At 42.6% G+C, this 22,519-nt stretch overlaps 1 protein-coding gene across 3 annotated transcripts in view; it reads right to left on the reverse strand.

The window, feature by feature from the left end:
• The window catches only part of P4HA1 (prolyl 4-hydroxylase subunit alpha 1), a 280,816-nt gene that overhangs the window by 212,964 nt on the left and 45,333 nt on the right, over nucleotides 1-22,519 (reverse strand). For all 3 annotated transcript variants that reach the window (XM_029609177.1, XM_029609175.1, XM_029609176.1), the window contains exon 3: nucleotides 20,702-20,798. In XM_029609177.1, the coding sequence (XP_029465037.1) occupies nucleotides 20,702-20,798 (97 nt within the window). The remainder of the gene's footprint in view (nucleotides 1-20,701; nucleotides 20,799-22,519) is intronic.

Consider the following 22,519-nt stretch of genomic DNA (forward strand, 5'->3'; position numbering starts at 1 on the left):
GCAGTACACATCTACAGATAATTGGCTTTAAGAATTTCAGCTTTATACAGCCAGAGAACAGGTATGACCAGATATACCCTGGATACATTTTATATTTGGAAGTTGCAGAATACAAGCATTTTAAATAAATATTAAAGATAAAACATCCTTTCTATACTAACAGTAATTCACTTTAGCAAGTTAAGTGCATCTATAGCATGCACTCAATTGCAGAACTTTTTTTTTTTTTAAACCACAACCCACTACTACATAACCAAAATGGGTTACCCATACTTTCAAGATGAATATACCAAAGGATGACATTCAATAAGTAAAGCAAACCTTCAAGGGAAATATTGCATGAAAAACCCACATGGGGGCTCAGTTAAGAGGCCCTATATTACAAAACAGCACCATATACAGGGCCCATTATTTGTAGTCCTATTCTCAGGTAGCATTCCCACCAAACCAAGCCATCACTTCAACCAAGGTCAAATTGATACTAAAAACCCTCAACTCCTTAAAGAGCATTTAAGATGCTGCTCATTTGCCACTTCACATAAAATCATAAAATCCTTCCAGACAAGTCTTCCAAAGCAATTTACAACACAAAATTAAGTCACAATAATCACAATAGAACAAAATCATGAAATATAAAAAAATAAGTTTTACTCTAATAATCCAGCAAAGCATAAAATATTGAGCTCTATAACTTCTACACTTCTTGGGGAGAGCTAGTCACCAAACTGCATCTGATTAACCTCTAGTCAGTCATTAAAAGCCACTATCATAAGCCATGTTTTCAAATTTCTTTGAAGTTTTAAGCCATCCTTCTCTTCCCTTAAACCAATTGGAAGAGAATTCCATAATACTGAAATTCCTGCTACAAATGAGTAGCTTGGTAGTCGCTTCTTGCCTTTTTTGTTCACAAATCCCTCTTAGTCTCATACCATTTTAATTTCCCTTTAAGACGTAGAGCACAAACACTGTTCAAAACATTTAAAGGCAAGCAATACAAATTTGCATTTACAACGCATGTTCACTTGGAGCCAGTGTAAGCCAAACAATGGCTTTGCAGGAGTTCTAGTACTTCCACTAATTATACATGCTGTAGTGTTTTGAATTACCTGCAACCTGTGCAGCAGATTTATTGGCAATCCCATGAACGTATTGCAATAATCCAAATGAGACAGAAAGAGTGCCTAAGGCACCATTTTCAAAGAATCCCAATCCAAAAATGGTCTCAGCTTCAAACTGTATTAACATTTCTTACAGAGGAGAGAACTAGTGACAAAACAAAAAATATATACACAAAAAAGCAAGCCTATGTGGCCTTCTAAATAAGACCTTGATTTAAATGGGGAGGGGAGACAGATCAGGTGCATTATGTCAAACTTTGTTTTATTAACATGTACTACCAAGATCTGATAAACAAGTTACACTATAAGAACATAAGAAATGGCCATGCTGGGTCAGACCAAGGGTCCATCAAGCCCAGCATCCTGTTTCCAACGGTGGCCAATCCAGGCCACAAGAACCTGGCAATTACACAAACACCAAGAATATCCCATGCTACTGATGCAATTAATAGCAGTGGCTATTCCCTAAGTAAACTTGATTAATAGCCGTTAATGAACTTCTCCTCCAAGAACTTATCCAAACCTTTTTTGAACCCAGCTACACTAACTGCACTAACCACATCCTCTGGCAACAAATTCCAGAGCTTTATTGTGCGTTGAGTGAAAAAGTATGTCAAGTAAGCAAGAGCCCAACATTTTTTCAAGTAGTATGATATTGCTGTGCTTGAAAAGCATGCACTCACAAGACCTTAAACAGGAACAAAGAATAGGGAAAACCATTCTTTTTGTAGATCTGGAAACCAAGGAAAAGCAAGCAATTGCAGGATTAGTGGCTCTGCCAGTCTGTCAATTTTTCACCAAGTGAGGGAAGGTTAAGTATCTGGGTATTTATGTCCCTAATTAAGTTTAAAGGCTTGAATGTAACTATATCAGGTTAATTTATTTATTTTTATTTTTTCTATACTGACATTCCTGTAAAAGTACAAATCATATCGGTTTACAATGAAACTTTAACTTCGCTCTGAGGCAGTACATGGAACAATGAGGCCAGTTAACAATAGAAATACCAAACGAAACCTAAAACTCTAAAGACTCATTTTAACATCTAAAAGCACATGAAACTCATAACAGAGAATACATTAAACAATATAAAATCATCAATATGGCATAAATAAGCTCAGGGGAAGGAGGAAGGAGGAAAAGGTAGAAGGTGGGAAGGTAGAGGGAGGAGGAGAAGGTAGAAGGTGGGAAAGAGAAGGCAATAAAGAGGAATGCAGTGTCTGGCCAGAGGGAGGGGATGGGAGCGATGGTAATCAGTAAAATTAAGTAGGATGTTAGATTGGGGTCATCTTACTGTTTTCTTGGGCAGGCAGAATCAGTTTGTTAAAGATTAATATTTTGCCTAAGCTGTTGTATATATTTAACATATCCCTATCTTGTTCTGGTGCAGGTTTTTACTGAACTGCACAGTTCTATTAAATTTATATGGTGTGGGCACCCTGCTAGAATTCAGATTAGTCAGCTCTGGCTGCCCAAGTGCAGGGGGGGGGGGGGGAATGCATTGCCTAACCTGGGCTGCACAACTAGTCTGTTTGAAAGCATGGTTTGGTAATCATTCGGACTCTTGGGTGGTCCTACAGCACGAGCAGGCAGATCTGGCTAACAACTGTTTTGCTATTCTTGCCTCCTGAATCAGTGCATAGCCTAGGGCTTATAGAGCTAGTTCAGTGCTGGCCTAGACTCTGCAGGTCTAGAGACAGGTGAATAAAATTTCTGGGTAACGATTGTGGGACTGTTTCCTGTCTTCCCAGTTTATTCTAACCCTGGTAACACATTTGTGCTAATGGTGCATGAATGGCAAGACAAGGGGTTATGTGTTGCCCAGCTGTGGGATGAGACTGGTTTTCTAGGTTTTAGTGAGCTCCAGTATGATTATGAGCTTGATCAAAGTTCACAAGCTTGTTATTTTCAATGGAGGTGGGCTCTGGAAAGTCATAGGAAAATTGGTTCTTACCTGCTAATTTTCGTTCCTGTAGTACCATAGATCAGTCCAGTCTCCCGAGTTTATGCATCCCTGCCAGCAGATGGAGATATAGTTTTACAGACCCTGTCACATAATGCCTGGTGCCACCTGCAGTTCCACAGTATTGACATGAACCCAAGCATCAAAAAATTCATAAAAAGTAGTTTACAAAATTTTTTTTTTTTAAAAGGCTGTATTCCATACCATGAAGAAACTGTATTCCCTACCAATAAACCTCAGTTGAGTAGACGACTCTCCACCTCCACCGACTGGGCAGGTTCTGGACTGATTCGTGATACTACAGGAACAAATATTAGCAGGTAAGAACCAATTTTCTTTTCCCTGTATGTACCCAGATCAGTCCAGACTCCTGGGATGTACACCAAAGCTCCCTACTTAGGGTGGGACCTTGGCAGTCACGCTCGCAAGAATCTCACCAAACGAGAGACTCCGGATCTCCCACATCCAGATGATAGTGCCTTGCAAATATATGCAGCAACTTCCAAATCACTGCTCTACAAATCTCATGGTGAAACCAACTGAGCTTCCATCCATGAGGCTGCCTGAGAACACGTAGTGTGCACCCTCAAACCTTCAGGAACCTGGCGCCCCTTGAGAATGGATGTCGACCCAATAGCCTCCTTGAGCCACCTCGCAATGGTAGCCTTGGAAGCCTGGGTACCCTTTTTTGAACCACTCCATAAAACCAAAAGGAAAAAAAGATGGTCAGACCTAAAATCATTTGATACCTTGAGATATATCTCAAAGCCCTGCAGACATCCAAAAGCTTAAGCTCCAGCACATGAGGCATGGAAGAATCAAACTCCGAAAGGCCAGAAGCTACACCGTCTAATTCACATGAAACGCTGATACCACCTTCGGTAAAAATGAGGGAACTGTCCACAAGGATATGCCTGAGTTCAAGATCTGTAGGAACAGATCATGGCAAAACAAGGCCTGTAACTTAGAAATGCTCCTAGCTGAACAAATGGCTACTAAAAACAACCCTTAAGAGGAGTCGCTATCCAAAGAGGTTCAAAAGTTGCCTTACTCAAGCATCTGAGAACAATATTCCAAGATGGGCAAACTCTCCTCACCCGGACCTTAACAGTTGAAAGCCAAGCCCTTGATCAAACCATCCTGAAGAAAGGATAAAATCTGAGAGACCAAAGTCCATAAGGCCTGCACTCCGTTAGCTATACACCAGGACTCAAAAACATTCTAAACTCTCACAAAAATCAACAATGAAGTAGATATCAACCTAGCCTGCAGAAGAGTAGCAATCTGAACCACCTCTGCGCCTCAAACACTGCCCCTCAAAAGCCAAGCTGCTAGACAAGAGTGAGCAGCCTGGTCTGAAAATATGGGGCCCTGCCGAAGGCGGCCTGGAAGATGGCTGAAACATAACAGACTGTCCACTGGCAAGTTGACTAGATCCACGAATTATGGCAGACGAGGCCACTCTGGGGCTACCAATACCACCTTTCCTGGGTGTCTCTATCCAACGCAACGCATCCGCTGACCAGTTACACAGTCTTAACAGTCGCCTGGCCGACACTGCAGACCCCATAATGCAAGATGAAGTCCTCACCAAGTCAATCAAGGCATCTGAAACATACGCCATCATTGCCTCTAAGCATTCAGCTTTAGCTGCCTCATTTAACTTCACCTACCCTTCCTGAAATTGCTGCATCCAACGCAGGCAAGCTCTTTGGATGAAACAAACAGATGGTGAGATGATAAAATTTATGAGGCAACTTTTCAATGGAAAAGTACCTGTGAGAGAGAATCCCAAGAGGCATTGTTGGGGTCTGGAAACTGTCTCGCTTTTAGATAACAAATGTATCTCTTTATACCACAGGAAGAGCTGTAAAAATGCATGTCTTCAAGGTTGGGTCAGAATTCCCAGGCCAGTTAAAATGTTAGTGTTAACAAATGTTTTCACCTTGTAATCTTAAATCAAAGAAGTGTTTGTAATAACATCCTGGGCAAAAGTGTATTTAATTGAAGTCAAATGGATAACTGATTAAGTCGGACTCTGCAACTTTAAGAGCCGACTTCCTTATGCGCATAAGAATAAAAACATAATTCTGAGAAACATACAGTCTCTGTTGTGTCCTTGGTATAGCTTTTTACATTACAATGGCTCAGGGCCAATACCTCAAAAATCCTTTTGAGGTGAATCTCCAGCTTTTTCTTCAACACCAAGGCACCCATGACCAGGATAGTCTTTGTGACCACCAACACTGTGGCATCCACCTTTGGAAGGGAAAACGCTATCTGTTCAGGCAAAGGATACAGCTTTGCCATTCCCATTCTCAAACTGGCACCCGGAGCACACCACTCCCGATCCACCAGCTTTGTTACAGACTTATGATAGGGGTCCCACGAGGGCCTTTCCCTAAGCCCATCCAGGACCAGGTCCACCCCTTCCATTTCTAAGACTTCTTGAGGAACCTCTAACCCAAGCTCTTCAAAGACCTGAGGAATCAAAGGGCCCAATTCCTCCCTACGGAACAAGGACTACCTTGAGGTCATACCCCTCAGAAATCTGGATTTCCTCCAGATTGTCCCCCAGAATCGTGCCTGCCACGTCCAGATCACCCCTCAGTCCTGCGACAGCAATGCCCCTGGATCCCCGGCCACAATTCAAAATGGTCGCCATTCCCACAACGAAGAAGGTCCCGACTCACTCCAAATCCCAGTGTGCAGGGACAGTCACTGCGGGAGAGCTTGCACTATTTAGCCCTTTTTGCCGCCACCGGGCCCCCAGATAGCCCTTCCATCCCTGAAACGCAAGTGGCTCAGGCACGTTGGAGCTGTGCACCATAATGCTTTGGCAGGAAAACCACTGTGCCAAGTCTAATTATTCTTACAACACGGGAACAGCAAAAGAAAAAAAAAACGAAAAAAACAACACAGACCACAGCTTCTGTCCCCTTACCACTGACCTTAAATGAGAAAAGAGTCGTCCCTCAGAGCTATCAGGCCTCCTGTGCCTTACTTTAGCAATTCTGGCTTCCTTTCTTTTCTTTTTAAACACTTAAACTTTAATAAAACTCCCTCAGCATGGAAAACAGCTGTCCAGCACTACAAGAGGATCAGACAGAATTAAAACAAAAATGAGAGGCAAACTGATAAAAAGAACCAGCTGCCCAAGCAGCCTTGTGAAGGGGCAGGATCTAGGCCACCAGATTTACACCCCACGGGATAAAAGAGCAAGCATACAAGACTGTCACCGACCCCCAGCTCATCTACCTCAACCAAACAAGCAAGGATCCACCAGGACCCAAAAACCCCCTGGAAGGAAGGCTCACAACTTTAAAGTACTCCAGACTGCAGAACTGCAGGTCTTGTACCAGCCACCATCTGCTGGAGGTGCAGGTGGCACAGGGATTATGTAGCAGTGTCAGTAAAAAAAAAAAAAACACAAACAAAAAAAAAGCTCTCCATCTGCTGGCAGGGATGCATAAACCCAGGAGTCTTGACTGATCCGGCTACGTACAGAGAACTAGACCTAGCACAGACTGTTCGGTCACTGAATGGTTTGGAAGCCTTTACAACTGCTGAGGGAATCTAGAGAAGAGGAATAGCAGTCATTTATCAGGGTATATTGGCTGATAAATTTGGAAAGATTACCTCCCAAAAACTGACTGATACTTGGAATGCAGATTTAGGTATTTATTTAGCGGATGGATGTGTCTTTCATGTATAGTTTCTTTTCTTTCCCCGCGGTTTTATTGTCCCTAAACTGTGGCCCTCTGTTCTAAAACCTGGACAATTTGGACCTCTGCGCATATATCACTATACATGTGAGAAACGGAAATTATGGCCCATTTGCTTCACAGGACCTACTGCACCCCTTTATTTTCTTACAGGTTATTTCCAGATTGCTCTGCATGCTGGAGAGGGTGTGGGGAAGTGGACTCATCCATTTATAAGCGATGGCTCTGTTCTGTAGTTCAACAATTTTTGTCCCAAATCATACAAGAAATTGCTGACATCATTGGTACTGCTGTACAAGTTCGGTCGCTACTGGGACTACTGGGGAAATGGAATAACTCTGGTGCTGGTAAACATCTTGCAAATTGGTTGGGCAATCACTTTTAGCAGCGTGTTTCACTATTGCAACCTTTTGGAAATCTGCACCTAACCTTGGCTTCATGGTGGGCTCAAACCCGAAATATCGCAGATCTAAAAAAATTGCAGTTTGACTTGAAGGGAGAACGTTAAGTATGAAAGTTTGGGGAGCATATAATTTATACAATGGACATTCCTTGCCAATTGTACCCTAACGGGTTGGAAAGGTGAAGAAATAAAAGGATGGATGTGTCTTTCATGTATAGTTTCTTTTCTTTCCCCTCTGTATGGTTTTATTGTCCCTAAACTGTACATGTGTTGTGCACATGATTTGTGTGTGGTTTGTATGCAAAAAAAAAAAAAAAAAAAAGTCTTAAGAGTTACAAAAGAAAACCTAATATATATCAAGAAAAGCTAACCAAAGTTCAGATATTAAAATATTCCAAGAAGTATTACTGAGCTCGCAAGATCTGCGACACCAGAGGGAACCGTCCATCATTGCTGCAAGGTACCTATGGTTCTGAAAGGGAAGCTTTGGCTTATGTCAATTGCTATTATAGTAATTCTCTACAGCACTCTGGATACAAGGGTGTTTCCTCCTTTAAAGAGTAGAGACCGCATCAGCAATGAAGCTCTTTGTTGGGCTAGGAACATCACTAGTTTCCCTCCAGATGAGTACTCTCATAGTATTTTATACTAAAATACACACATCTCCAGCCATTACATGGTACTAGAAGTAGCAGATCCCATCTGCGGTAGAAGATGACTGGCACCCAAAGAGATGCTTGCAAGTTTTATTTAAAGTTATTTTTTTCCGCAAAATGGCATTTCCTGCTGAAAACTCCTTGTAACCAAGACCCTATCAACCCAGGAGACATAATGGTTGGCTTCCTACACCCAATATTTAAAAAGGGCTCCAGGGGCAATCCAGGAAACTACAGACCAGTTAGCCTGACTCAGTGCTAGGATAAAATAGTGGAAAGTGTTCTAAATATCTAAATCACAGAACATATAGAAAGACATGGTTTAATGGAACAAAGTCAGCATGACTTTACCCAAGGCAAGTCTTGCTTCACAAATCTGCTTCACTTTTTTGAAGGAGTTAATAAACATGCAGACAAAGGTGAACCGGTAGATGTAGAGTACTTGGATTTTCAGAAGGCGTTTGACAAAGTTCCTCATGAGAGGCTTCTAGGAAAAGTAAAAAGTCATGGGATAGGTGGTGATGTCCTTTCATGGATTACAAACTGGCTAAAAGACAGGAAACAGAGAGTAGGATTAAATGGACAATTTTCTCAGTGGAAGGGAGTGAGCAGTGGAGTGCCTCAGGGATCTGTATTGGGACCCTTACTTTTCAATATATTTATAAATGATCTGGAAAGGAATACAACAAGTGAGGTAAGCAGATTTGCAGATGATACAAAGTTATTCAGAGTAGTTAAATCTGGGCACAATATGAAAACTTTCATCAACAAAATGGATGGTGGATTATACAAGATGGTCGAATATGGATACCTGAAACTATTGCATGGACAATAGTTAAAGAAGCACATGATAAAACACACCTTGGTCGAGATTCATTGGCAAAACTGCTGGAAAAAACATATCAACCGAATCACTCAATTAACTAAGCATGCAATCAACCAATGTATCACATGTGCACAGAACAATCCTCGAAATGGACCTGCTCCTGCCCCTGGACATATTCTTCGAGGAACTATACCTTTCCAAGTCTGTCAGATAGATTTTCACCCACATGACTCCATCAAAAGGATACAAAGCCATATTAGTGGCAGTTTGCACTTATACTGGATGGATGGAAGCTATACCTACACGAACAGAAAACAGCCAAAGAATTACTACTTTACTTCTATGTCAGATTTTACCACGATATGGACTTCCAAGACAAATAAATTCTGACAACGGACCAGCCTTCACTAGTGAAGTGACTCAACAATTAAGCAAGATTCTGGGCCTTAATTGGCATCTGCATTGCACATGGAGACCACAAAGCAGCGGAACAGTTGAACGAGCTAATAGAACTTTGAAAAGTCAATTAGCAAAATTATGTCAAGAAACAAAAACTAAATGGCCAGATATCCTACCATTAGCTCTGCTGCATATCCGATGTACTCCAAGAAAATCTGGCCTGACGCCTTATGAAATGATGTTTGCAAGACCACCACCACTTCCATCATTCCCTGAATCATTACAAATCCAAGGAGAAATGTTACTCAGCAAACAATTAAAAGGATTACATGATACAGTAATGGCAATCCGCACATATACATGTGAAACTGAATCATTAATTCTGATTACTCCAACTCATAAATTGGAGTAAGGGAAAAGCATGAGCTGTTCCAGAAGTATGTTGAGGTTCCATGGAACTGGAGGCTTAGAGATCGGAGGGTGAAGGTGAGTTAGCCCCTTAATGAAACGAGATAGTAAGGGTGATTGGATATAAGAATATTGTGGCACTGAGGTGAACTCTGATGGACGATGTTGCTAGACCAGCTGTGTTTAGTGTATGAAGATAGTCTATAAGTAGCTCAGGTGAGCAGTCAAATGGTGGTACACCTTTGGAAATGCACCAGGTAGAGTAACGTTTCCATTTATAGCTATAATTTTTCCTCGTTGAGAGTTTCCTGGATTCTAACAAAATGAATTGTGCAGCGGTGGAAATTCCCTGTTCTGTTAGAAGGAGCCTCTCAACCTCTACGCTGTCAAGTGGAGAGATGAGTGTAGCGGGTGTAGAAGCATCCCTTGATCTTGGCAGAGAAGATCCTGGCGATTTGGTAATCGAATTGGATCCATGATGGATAGTCTGAGAAGGAAACTGTACCATGGTTGCCTCGGCCAGGCCGGGGCAATGAGTATCAGTTGAGCTTTGTCTGCTATGCACTTTTGAATTGTCCTTGTTATGAGTGGTATGGGAGGAAAGGGATGAGGACGGCATCTTGAGCGATCCTGAATTGGCTTGGTCTTATCGAGCAGATCTCCATTGTAAAGAGATCTCTTGAAGGTGTCCCCCACTGCATGAATATATCTTGGGCTATTTCTGTATTGAGTGCCCATTCGTGAGGATGAAAGATGCGGCTTAGCCTGTCCACTCTTGTGTTTGCATCTCCTGGTAGGTAAGTTGCTTGGAGATGTATGCAATTTCGGTGAGCATGTTCGAAGATTGTCAGAGTCTCCTTGCAAAGGGACCATGAACCAGGCCCTCCTTGTTTGTTGATGTAAAACATCGCCACTTGAATTGTCCGTGTAGATCATTACCCTGCGTCCTTTCAGGTGGTCTTGGAACACTTGTAATGCATTCCAAATCGCTCTGAGTTCCAATAAATTTATTTGCAAGTTTTGTTCCGAGATTGTCCATAACCCTTGTGTTTCGTAAATCTCAAGGTGTGCACCCCAGCACTTGCGAGACGCATCTGTAGTTAATACTGCGTTGTGAGGAGGGGAACTGAACAATGCTCCCTTGGATAGGGTGGAGTCTAGAAGCCACCATGTTATATCTTTTCTCATTTCGGTGGTCAATGATAACTTCTGTGTCAATGATTGCGAATGCTGTTTCCATTGACGTTTCAAGCCCCATTGCAGGAGTCTCATGTGTAGCCTGGTGTTGTGAACCATGAAATTCGCCACTGCCATGTGGCCCTGGACTACTAAAACCTGTCTCACTGAGGGCCTCGGAGTATGGTTCAAGGTGTGTAAGAGAACGGAATTGTGAAATTCTGTTGCTTGGTAGGTATGCCCTGTTGCACGTAGTGTCCAGGCATGCTCCTATGAACTGTAACTGCTGGGTTGGTTGTAGGTGTGATTTCTGAAAATTGATCACCAATCCTAATTCCTCGATGGAGGTTATCGAGTAAGATGTTTGGAGTTGGGGCGATTATGAGCCAATCGTCTAGATATGGAAAGATGGTTATACCTTGTTGTCTGAGATGAGCCACCATCACTACCATGCATTTGGTGAACACCCTGGGTGCAGCCGATAGTCCAAAGGGGAGAACTTTGTACTGGTAGTGTTGATGCCTGTAGCGAAAGCATAGGTAATGCCACGAGGATGGATGGATTGGAAATGTGTGGGTAAGCATCCTTCAGGTTGATGGAACACATCCAATCGTTGGTTTGAATCAGAGGAAGGACTGATTTCAACAATACCATTTTGAATTTCTCTTTGGTGAGAAATTTGTTCAATTCCCTTAGGTCTAGGATGGGGCGAAGGCCACCCGACTTCTTGGGTATGAGGAATTATGGGGAATAAAATCCTACTGATTTGGTCCCGGGGTAAATTTGTCGAATTGCTTGTTGTTTGCGACGCAAAGCAATTTCCTCCCCCAGTTGTGGTTGGAAGTTGTGAATCTTGAGTGTGGACAGATGAGGTAATATTTATTTATTTTATTTATTCAACTTTATATACAGACTTTCAAATACATGTCAAGGCGGTTTACATTCATAGAGTTTGCAGTAGCAAATTCAAAAATATATATATAAGCAACTTGTCAGTTTAACTTTTACATACTTTCAATAGTCTATTAATCTGAAAAATATAAATATACAATTAAAACACTAAAAAAACTTTAAAAAAATATAATTAAATTTAAAATAATTCTAAAAAGTATAAGAACCCATCCACGTTCAAGCCCTTAACTAAAACTTATCCAACCTCCCTTATCCCTATTGCTCTTTATGTACCCTTGAAACCATTTTGATGTTGTACTTATTCCTTCAGCCCTCCTCAACTTTATATTTCTGGTAATCGATCAATTACCTTGAGTAAACGCCTATTGAAATAACCAGGTCTTTATCAGTTTCTTAAAACTGTTGATGTTATCCTCTAAGCGAATGTCTTACCGGGAGGGAATTCCACAATTTAGGACCTGCCAGGGCCAATGACCTCTCTCTCACTGATCCCAAATGGGCTAATTTGGGTGATGGAATTGTAAGTAGTGCCTGTCCAAGTGATCTTAAATTCCGAGCCGGAACATGAATGCGTAATGAAGCATTCAGCCATTCAGTATTAGAGCCATATACGGCCTTATGAATTAGTGTGAGACACTTGTAATGAATACGGAACTGCACAGGAAGCCAATGCAGTTCCATCAATACAGGAGAAACATGATCACATCTATTTGTGTTAGACAAAAGTCAGGCCGCAGCATTCTGCAATAATTGCAGCGGGCGAATAGTTGATAACGGGACCCCAAGAAATAAGGCATTGCAGTAATCTATTTTTGGTAGTATCAGGGCCTGTAACACGATTCTAAAATCGTTTGTATGTAATAATGGCTTCAATTTTCTTAGCACCCTTAATTTATAAAAGCCATCTTTTATGATTGCCTTTATTGATGATTTCATATTCAGTTTGGAATCCAGGATAATGCCTAAATCTCTAGTGTCGTATAGAATCTTGTGTACCGAGGAATGGGTTGAAATCTCTGCTTTTATTTTCTCAGTAACCTTATTACAGATAAACAGTATTTCCGTTTTGGAGTTGTTCAGTGCTAACGACATATGTGTCAACAGTTTTATTGACTTGAGATAAATATCCCATAGTTTTAAGGTAGCTGTTAAGGAATCTTTTATAGGCATCAAAATCTGGATATCGTCAGCAAACAAAAAATATACCAAACCTAGTCCTGCTAAAAATCTACAGAGTGGAGCCATGTAAATATTAAATAGGGTTGGCGAAAGGGAGGAACCCTGTGGTACTCCCGTTTGGAGGTCCACTACCTTGGATTCTGATGTTCCTAATTTGACTATATATGATCTATTAGTGAGAAAGGATGTGAACCAATCCAATGTTTTATCTGAAAGCCCAGCTTCTTGTAGTCTTAAAACAAGTGCTTCATGACTGACGGTGTCAAACGCCGCTGAAATATCTAACAGGATAAGTAGATAGGAAGTATTTTGATCAAAGCCTCTTTGAATGGTGTCACAAAGTGAAATCAGGAGAGTCTCAGTGTTATGAGCTTTCCTAAAACCATATTGTGCTGGGAACAATATTTGATGTTCCTCTAGATACTCCATCAGCTGTTGGTTAACCACTTTTTCAAGTAGTTTTGCCAAGAACGGCAGTACTGAGATTGGGCGATAATTTGCCAAAATATCAGGATCTAAGTGGGCTTTTTTCAGAATAGGTTTCACAACTGCATTTTTCAAACTGTCTGGAAATATACCTTCTTCCAATGACAAGTTAACAATATCTGCCAGCGGTTTAGCAATAATGTCTTGTACTACCTTTAGATATTTAATGGGCATGTTATCTAATGGGTGTTTGGCAGGTGTCATTTTTTTGATTAGATTAGCAATTTCTAATGAGGAAACAGTCTCAAATGATGACCATCTAGCTGACGGATTCATGGGTAATGAGATCTTGTGTGGATCTTGAGTGATTACATCTTTTAGCACAGCTAGGATTTTTTCTTTAAAGAAGGATGCAAATTCATTACTCTTGTCTCTTAGATTATTAATCCCTACGGAAGAGCTTCCTTTCACCTGAGTAAGTTCAGATACATACGTAGAGAGCATCCTCGGGTTAAATTGAAAATTTGTTAATTTTATCAGAGTAAAAATCTCGTTTAGCGGTATTAATGGCATCTCTATACTTATGTAAGCTGTTCTATAATTTCCTAAAGAAATGTCATACGGTGTTTCCGCCAGATCCTTTCTAATTTCCTTAGCCCTCTCTTGAGCTCTTTCAACTGGAGGAAAACCAAGGTGCTTTATTTTTGCCATACAAGGAATCCGTTTTTTTAGTAGAGGGACATAGTTTACTAGCTAGTTCCGACATGGAGTCATCCCAGGACTTCACTGCATTACCAATGTTCGATCTATCAAGAGATTGCACTACTTCTGGGAAGCTAGCAATTAACTCATCACTAGTACAGGATTTGTTTTATTTCAATTTCAATTTTATCCTCTGCCATTATTTTAATCTGAGGTACTTTTAATGAGAGAGCTGTAGTAACTAAATAGTGGTCAGACCATGGTACCGGAAGGCTCTTAGGGGTGGACTTGACATCCCAGGCTTCGTTTGCGAACACCAAGTCCAACGTATGGCCTGCTCTATGGGTAGAAGTATTTACTAACTGAATAAAACCTAATGCTTCCAATGTATTTAAAAATGTTTCACAGCTGGCAGATTGTGGGAAGATATCCACATGTAGATTAAAATCACCTATAATAATGGTGGGTATATTAGGGTCAGTTGTAGCGGAAAACAATTCTATAAGAGGAGAGCAATTATGGTCCAATAAACCCAGGGGTGTATACACTAAATAAATATGTAAAAGGCTCGATTTAAAGAAGCTATCTCATATCGTGCTGCAATGTCCACCTTTTGTTGAGTCAAATGGAACTTCTTGTTAGATAATAATAATATCCCTCCTCCTTTTTTATCTAACCTGGGACAGGAGAAGGCATCATAGTCTTCCAAAAGTAACTGATTAATTAAAACAGTATCAGTGGGCCTTAACCAGGTTTCACTAATCCCACAAATATCTGGTCTGGCTTCCTTGAGATGGTCAAATACCACAGGGATCTTTTTGCCAATCGCTTGAATGTTAACTAAAGATAGAGATAACATAGTGAGTGTAAGTAGATTAGAATTGGGGGTAACAGGGACTTGTATAAGAGACCGATGTACGGGCCTAGTCCGTTTTTGTTTTTGGCATGCCTCCATTCTATTATAGGTAATCATAGATGGTATAGGGTAACCGGCCATAATAAATCAGGTACTTACACAGTTAACTAAAATCGATCACAAAGACACCGGGAGACACCAAGGGGAGCACTAAGGGGGAACTCCCCTTTAGCGCGCCCCTTCGGCGCGCGCTGACGGCTCGCGCCACCGAGCTGGTTAGCATCTTAAGAAGGCCCCGCGCTCAATGACGTCACCCGGGGGAGGGGTCGGCGTCTGGCGGAGGGAGGGACCAGTTCTCAGGGAGGTATCGCAGTAGATGACAGTAGGCTGGAGTCCACGATGCAGGTAATCCCATTGGCGGTTCTTTTGTCTCTGGAGAAACAGTGAGGCAAAAGTAAGTAAGAATTCTGTCCCTTGGGCTGTTAGAACCACCGACCTGGTCAGAGTCTTAAAAAGGCCCCACGCTCATCAATGACGTCACCCGGGGGGAGGGGGAGGCATCTGGCGGAGGGATGGGACCAGGCTCGGGGAGGTATCGCAGTAGATGACAGTAGGCTTGGAATCCACAATGCAGGTAATATGGGTTTTGTGACAAATTAGTACGTCACGGCTACCAACTCTATCTCCAAAACCCATTGATCGGATGTTATTCTCTCCCAGGCAAGAATGAATTCTGCCGGGTGGTGCTGATGTTGTGGTGGTGGCTGGGTAATTAAAAAGATTTAAGTCGCTTTTACTGTAGTAGTCTGCTGTTGTGTCTGCTGTCTCTGGTTTATGTGATTTACCTCTACGTTGGTTTGAGATAGTCTGTTGTGGAGCAGGACGCTGGTAAGAAGGGTATGCTTTGTGTAAGAAAAAAAGACTGGTAAGATCTGTAGGATCTCCTGGCATATGATTGCTTATGAGTAGATCCAATATAACGACGTGTGGTCGAATAGTTAGGATGTGATGTTAATGATTGTACTGCTAGAGCTTCCTCCTTCAGTTTACCTACTGTGTCCTGGAATCGTTCTCTGAACAGGTTATCTCCTGTCCATGGGAGGTTTGTTAGTTTCTCGTGCAAATCTTCACGTATCGAACTTGAGCATAACCATGCTAGCCTGCGGGCTGCAATGGCTGTTGCAGATGCCCTAGACAATGTTTCGTATGCTTCATAGATTGACCTCAAAAGGTGTCGAGAACATTCTTCCATGTCATGAAGAGGTGGAGGTATCTGATCCGCAGTTGAGGAAAGTATACCTTTAATAGCTTGTATGCACTCATATAGGTATTGTACCATGTAGAATTGATGGTGCATAATTCGGGCATTCAACATTGAGTTATGGTATATTTTCCTGCCAAACTCATCTAAGTATTTGTTGTCTTTCCCTGGTGGGTATGAGGAATGAGACTGTTTTCTTAAATCTTTGCATCACAGACTCTACTACAATTGAAGCGCGAGGTAATTGTGGTATAGAGTACGGTGAGGTTTTCCTCATACGGAATTTTATGTCCGTCTTCCTGGAAACCGCTGATATTACGTAAGGTGTTTCCCAGGATTTTTGTAAGACTGAATGCAGGAGTTCTTGTGGTGGAAGAGATGTTGGTTCTCCTGGAGTATCAAAAATCTTTAGGAGACCAAGAGTTTCTGATCTCGGGTCTGTCTCTTTTTGGACCTCTAGATGCAGTATTGAACACAGTTTTTCCAGAAATTTTGGATATGTAAGGTCTTCCGGAGGGGAATACGGTTCCTGAGGTTGTTCCTGCGGATCCGATGGGAATGTTTGCGGAGGAGAATCAAAGGATATATCATGTTTATAATTTGGTGAAGCTGGTCGGTTTGCTATGGGAGATGTTGGAGGCTCCACCGATTGCTATCTATTAGTTTTTTTAATTTATTTATTTAGCATTTTTTTATATACCGAGGTATATAAGAGTTGCCTTCACTCCGGTTTTACATTATAACAACTTGTACATTGAAATTTGATAAATTACATTAAACCGACTGAGAAACTGACATAAAATTAGTCTAAACAAAAACAAGATATACTAAAAGTTAGGTATACTGAAAAACAGGGATCATAGATAATAGGAGATATCTGTAGTTAGAAGCAGGATAAATTGTCCAATCAGTAAACTGATAGATGAGATCAAAAGTCCGAGTTGTCAGTAAGAGATTGGCTTAGTAGCCAAGATTTTAATTCTTTTTTAAAAGATTTAGGGTTTTCTTGACCAGCGAAGTGCTGAGGTAAGTTTGTGTCTTATGTTCCAGAGAACTGCTAGAAGCAAGATTAGTCATTTTGAATGATGACTGTAGAGATTCATAAAATTCTGCTAAGGATTGGGACAATTGATAAAATGCCTCTTTTGTATGAGGGGGCATTATTGTACGATCATCTTGTTCTTGTAACTCACATGCTTTAGGTTACATTGGAGTGTTGTGAGGTAAAGTACCGGATACTTTATGGTCTCTGTTTTTTGTTGCACATCATGTCCATCGAATCCTCTGAAGCGTTAGAGGAAGCAACTTGTATTACCTCTCTAATGTGAGAAGGTATTGGAAGCTGGTATATGAGATGATTTAGAAGTCGAATGGCTTACTTTCCATGTTGCACTCCTCTTTGCCGAACTTTTGTGGTGGGAGTGATGCGAGTGCTTATAATAATAGTGAGCCGACGAGTCTGTATGACTTCTATGTTAAGACTGATCGCTTTCTGCGTTTTATTGTAAACTCTGTCGAAATAGCTCTCAAAGAGAGGGAAGTACCCGAACGAGGTAGGTTTATCGATGGAGAGGTGGAATGAGACATTTGTGAGGGTCCATGTCGTCTCTTCAACTCATGTTGTATTACATGAGATGTGTGTTCCTGTGTCTTGTGCGTATATCTTTCTGCATCTGTGCGCGCAAAAGTTATCGGCACCCTGCACACAAGTGTCTTCGGCGCCATGCGCGCAGAAGTGTTGTACACCGATAGTTCTTCAGGCGCAAAAGTGTTATGTGCCGTCATTGTTTTATGCGCATAATGCATCTTAGGCGCAGAAGTCTTAGGCGCCGCGATTTTTGGCGCCAGTATCTCTTGTGCCGGCGGTTTTGGCTCTGTGGATTGTTTGAAATCCAATGGCCTTTGCCGGCTTGCCACATCCTTACCTCCAAGATTGGAGGATTGAGGATCCCACGATGATGCCCTCTTCTTTGAGGGAGCCGGTAAGATTGCAGGACCAGGCGACGAATGAGACTCCAATGGCTCCGGTGAGGCAAAAAGTTCCTGAAGCCTGTAGGCCCGTTGTTTCAGGGCTCTCAGACATCCTCGAACAAAATTCACAATCTTCACGATTGTAATCTGGCCCTAGGCATCGGTAACATTGGTCATGGCCATCCGTGACAGACATTACCTTGCCGCAAATACAATGTTTAAACCCTGATTGACATTTTTATTATATAACTCTGAGGAGAAGAACAGCTCCGCGTGCGATCCCGCACACGGAAAGAACAGACTGAGGAGATTCCGTTACTTTCCTGCGCGGGAACACACGCGCAGCTGCAGAGAGCAAAGCTCTGATCTCTGCTTTGACAAGCTCTGCCTCCCAGACCTGATTGACAGATCCCATGACAGCATGGCTAATTCAGCCCTGCTATCGACGGGAAAGCCTGTTTCCCTTGCTCCTCATCCATGCCCCCCCCCCCCTCCCCAGTGGGGGGGGGGGGGGGAGGAGAGGCTTCTGCACCTGCACTGCCGTCCGGAGTGGCAGACCCTCCTGAAATCACCACACCTTTTAACTTCGTGAATCTTAGAGACGCGGGAACATCAGCATGCTTAGCTACCTTGGGGGGGCAGTCCCTGTGTAGGTCTGACTGGCAAGGCACCACCTTGCAGAGAACTGGAAGCCAAAAAGGCTTTATGCATAAGGAGGACAAAATCTAAAGAAAAGGAATCAGAATAAACATCCTAATCTGGAAAAGCAGGGTCCTCCTGTAAAAAAAACCCCTGATCTGCATTCTCATCAGGAGTTGCAGGGACTGGATTCAATGTTGGAGGAAGCTCCCCCTCCCCCACAGCCCTTGCCTTGAGCTGCATGACATGTGCTTAAGATGGCTGCTGTCCCTGTACTGAGGGAGAAAGAACCAGGTCTGAGCTCCTGCGGAGCCTGACGTTTTTGAGCCCCACAAGGCTTGGCTGTTGCTGCAGACCCTGAAAAAGAGCTGCCCACCCCTCCGGGAAGGCACCTAGAGCAAATCCCAGTCCTAGAAAGCCGCGCAGCCGATTCCTCACATGCTATACACCAGGATGGCAGCGGCATTGGGGGGGGGGGGGGGGGGAAGGCTCACAAAACACGAAATCGGCCAAAAAAGTGGCGATTCAGGTGGGCAGGGGTCCTGGATTGCAGCTGACCAAAAAAGAAAATTTTTTGTTGTTTTTTTACAGTGCTTAAACACACAAGGGTGAAGAGAGGGACTGGACCACCAGTAATCACTTCCCCGGCTGCTTACCCTTGCTAGAGCCTACAATGAAAACTTGGGTAAGCTATGCCTCCGATGGGGATGTTTTTTTTTTTCAAAGAAATGAGCAGAGGAATGGGAGCCTCTCTGCTAAAAAGACCTAAGGCAGGCGCGAAAATGGAGAGTGACTGGACCACCAGCATCACCCCTTTAAGCCAAGCAAGTGGTCACCGGGAAGAGGGGTCCCAGGGTGAGTACTCAAGGGGAAAATCGCCCCTGGGACCCTGTAAGAGCTGTGAGACAGAGCTGTCTCACATAGACGAGAAGTTTGATTTCCTTCAAATTCTTATTTATTTTTTTTTCACACATATAGAAATTAATCAGTACTTGCTTGATCCTGGAAACAATCAGAAGGAGAAAGAAAAATCACCACAGTGTGGAAAACAGAGAAAGCTATGGAACCGCAGGTTCAACTGCCTGCCTCTGCTGGGATACAGAGAAATACTGAAGGGACGCAGGGTGAGCACTGTCCTGATATAGGATACCTTTTCAGTTTTTCTCTGTCTCCCTCTGCTGGACAGGAGGCTCAACCCACTGTCTGGACTGATCCAGGTACGTACAAGGAATTTAGCTGTAATTTTTCTGCCTTTTACATACCTCTCCTATGTTCTGTTTAGATACTTCCTGGATGATAATGTACCACCACCAGTAAAGCTAGCTTTCCCCTGATGCAGGTACTACTGTACTGAAACAAGGTCCTTGTCTGGTCTTACTGGGTTTCACAAGCTTCATTTTAAGCTTTGAAAAAGTACCTGACTGACTGATCCGTTTTACATTACTTTTTAGATACAGCTCCATATAAATTGTGTGCCACCGTTTATTGATTTTGTTGTATATATTAGCCCCATCCTTGTTATACTAAATGTAGTAACTGATTACCACTACCTCATTGTGTAGTTACTGCTGGTTGTTTTGCATTTGATACTGCATTAATTTTATTTGTACCTCACTACATGTTTTCTTTGGTTTACTGTGCAACCTCTGAATATTGTTTGATAACAGCACCACCCACTCCACTTTATAGTTGCGTCAATCTTTTTCTTACAGTGCCAACTACCACAGAAGTCTGAAAGTCTGGATCAAATTGCTGGGGGCAGGGGGATTGGAGAAAGTCTACCATAAACCTGCCTGCCACATCTGACTTGGTCCACAACTGCAAAGACCAAGGCCAATAGGTAATGCCAGCGAGGTGTTCAAGTCTGGGAGAGCAAGAATAGTCAGGCAGAAATTCAGTCTTTGGGAAGCACAGAAAATGTTTCAATCTGTATCACCAGTAACTGGAGGGAAACCAGTGATGTGTTCCTTGTCCAGTAGAGGGAGCTTCAACTCTTGCTAGAGCTGTCATTTGAGAAATGAGAAAGCAACACCCTTCATGTCCATACTGGTGTGGGGAATGTAATACAACAGGCTGCTTACTTTTTGATCTGTTCCAGCTTGCTTTCTTCTGCTATTATATAATCTTTCAAAGCCGTCACAAGGTCCTTCTCTGTATTAATCAAGTCTGTCATGTGACCTAAAGAGATTTAGAAACAACATTTTTAGCTCATGCCTTTTCTTTGGTAGCTCTAGGGCTGGATTTAAGATTATGATGTCCCTAGGCATAGGACCAGGGGTGAGGTATTTTTGTCCCCAGAAATCAGACAGCAGTAGATAGTGTCCCAGTTTTTGGGGACCTTCAGAATTTGGCTAACTCAAGGCATAACATATTCAGGTAAGGTAGAAATTCCCTATCCCCAGAGGACTTAGAATCTGAGATAATGGAGGATAAAGCCCAAAGCCACAAGGAGTGGAAATAGAACCCTGGCTTCCCTGGTTCTCAGTCTACTATTCCAACTACTAGATGACTCCTCCACTCTAAGGAGAACAAAAATGTGCTAAAAAATGGAGCTAATCTAGCATGGACACCCCATTTCAATTCATCCTAGCCAGCATACCTGGGAACTCAGGATATAGCAAATGTTGCTTACCTGTAACAGGTGTTCTCACAGGACAGCAGGATGTTAGTCCTCACATATGGGTGACATCACAGGATGGAGCCCAATCACGGAAAACTTCTATCAAAGTTTCCAGAACTTTGACTGGCCCCTACTGGGCATGCCCCGCATGGCACTAACCCTGCAGCCAGCAGGGGTCCCCCTTCAGTCTTATTTGAAAGCTACAGGCAGTGCCGAAAAATAAAAACAAGACGTTATGAACCCAACACCGCGGGGCGGTGGGTGGGTTTCGTGAGGACTAACATCCTGCTGTCCTGTGAGAACACCTGTTACAGGTAAGCAACATTTGCTTTCTCATAGGACAAGCAGGATGGTAGTCCTCACATATTTATTTATTTATTTATAATTTTTATATACCGACATTCTTACATTAAAATGCAAATCATACCGGTTTACATAAAACAGAAAAAGCAGGAAAAATATTTCCATAGTCAAATACAGAGAACATTTATAATAAAATTGTTAACAAAGGCATAAGGTGAGCACCGAGCTGAGGATGTCCGAACATGCACCAAATGTACCCAACGGCATGCAACAGGCACTACAACTGGGGTGGAATTTGGTAGAGGGCATCCTGAACCCCACCGGGCAGGCGGAAGAGTGTAGGTACGTCAAGTTGTAAATGAGTTACGCAAAACAGACTGGCCGAAGATGGAATCTTGTCTTCCAGCTTTGGCCAAGCAATAGTGGGTTGCAAAGGTGTAGAGAGAACTCCAGCTTGCAGCCCTGAAAATGTGAGGAAGCGGCACCGATCATAGGTGTGCTACTGAAGTCGCCATGGTCCTCACAGAGTGTGCTTTAACACGGTCTTGAAATGGAATGCCCGCTTGCTGATAGCAGAAGGATATGCAGTCCGCCAACCAGGAGGGGAAGAGAGAGAAAGAGAGAGACTGCTTACCCACAGGCTTCCCTAACTTGTTAGGGTGGAAAGAGACTAACAATTGCGTGCTTTCCCTGTGGGCAGCTGTACGGTCTAGGTAAAACGCTAGAGCCCGTTTACAGTCAAAGATATGCAGAGCCTGTTCTCCTGGGTTGACATGGGGCCTGGGAAAAAAGGTAGGTAGTATGATGGATTGGTTTAGATGAAACTCTGAAGCTACCTTAGGTAAGAATTTAGGGTGACTGCAGAGTACCGCCCGGTCCTGCAGACGTTTAGTGTAAGGCGGATAGGTAACTAGAGCCTGCAATTCACTAACTCTGCGAGCTGAAGCCAAAAGGAAAATCACTTTCCATGTGAGAT

This window comes from Rhinatrema bivittatum, chromosome 7, assembly GCF_901001135.1.
Source record: "Rhinatrema bivittatum chromosome 7, aRhiBiv1.1, whole genome shotgun sequence".
Taxonomy (NCBI): Eukaryota; Metazoa; Chordata; class Amphibia; order Gymnophiona; family Rhinatrematidae; genus Rhinatrema; species Rhinatrema bivittatum.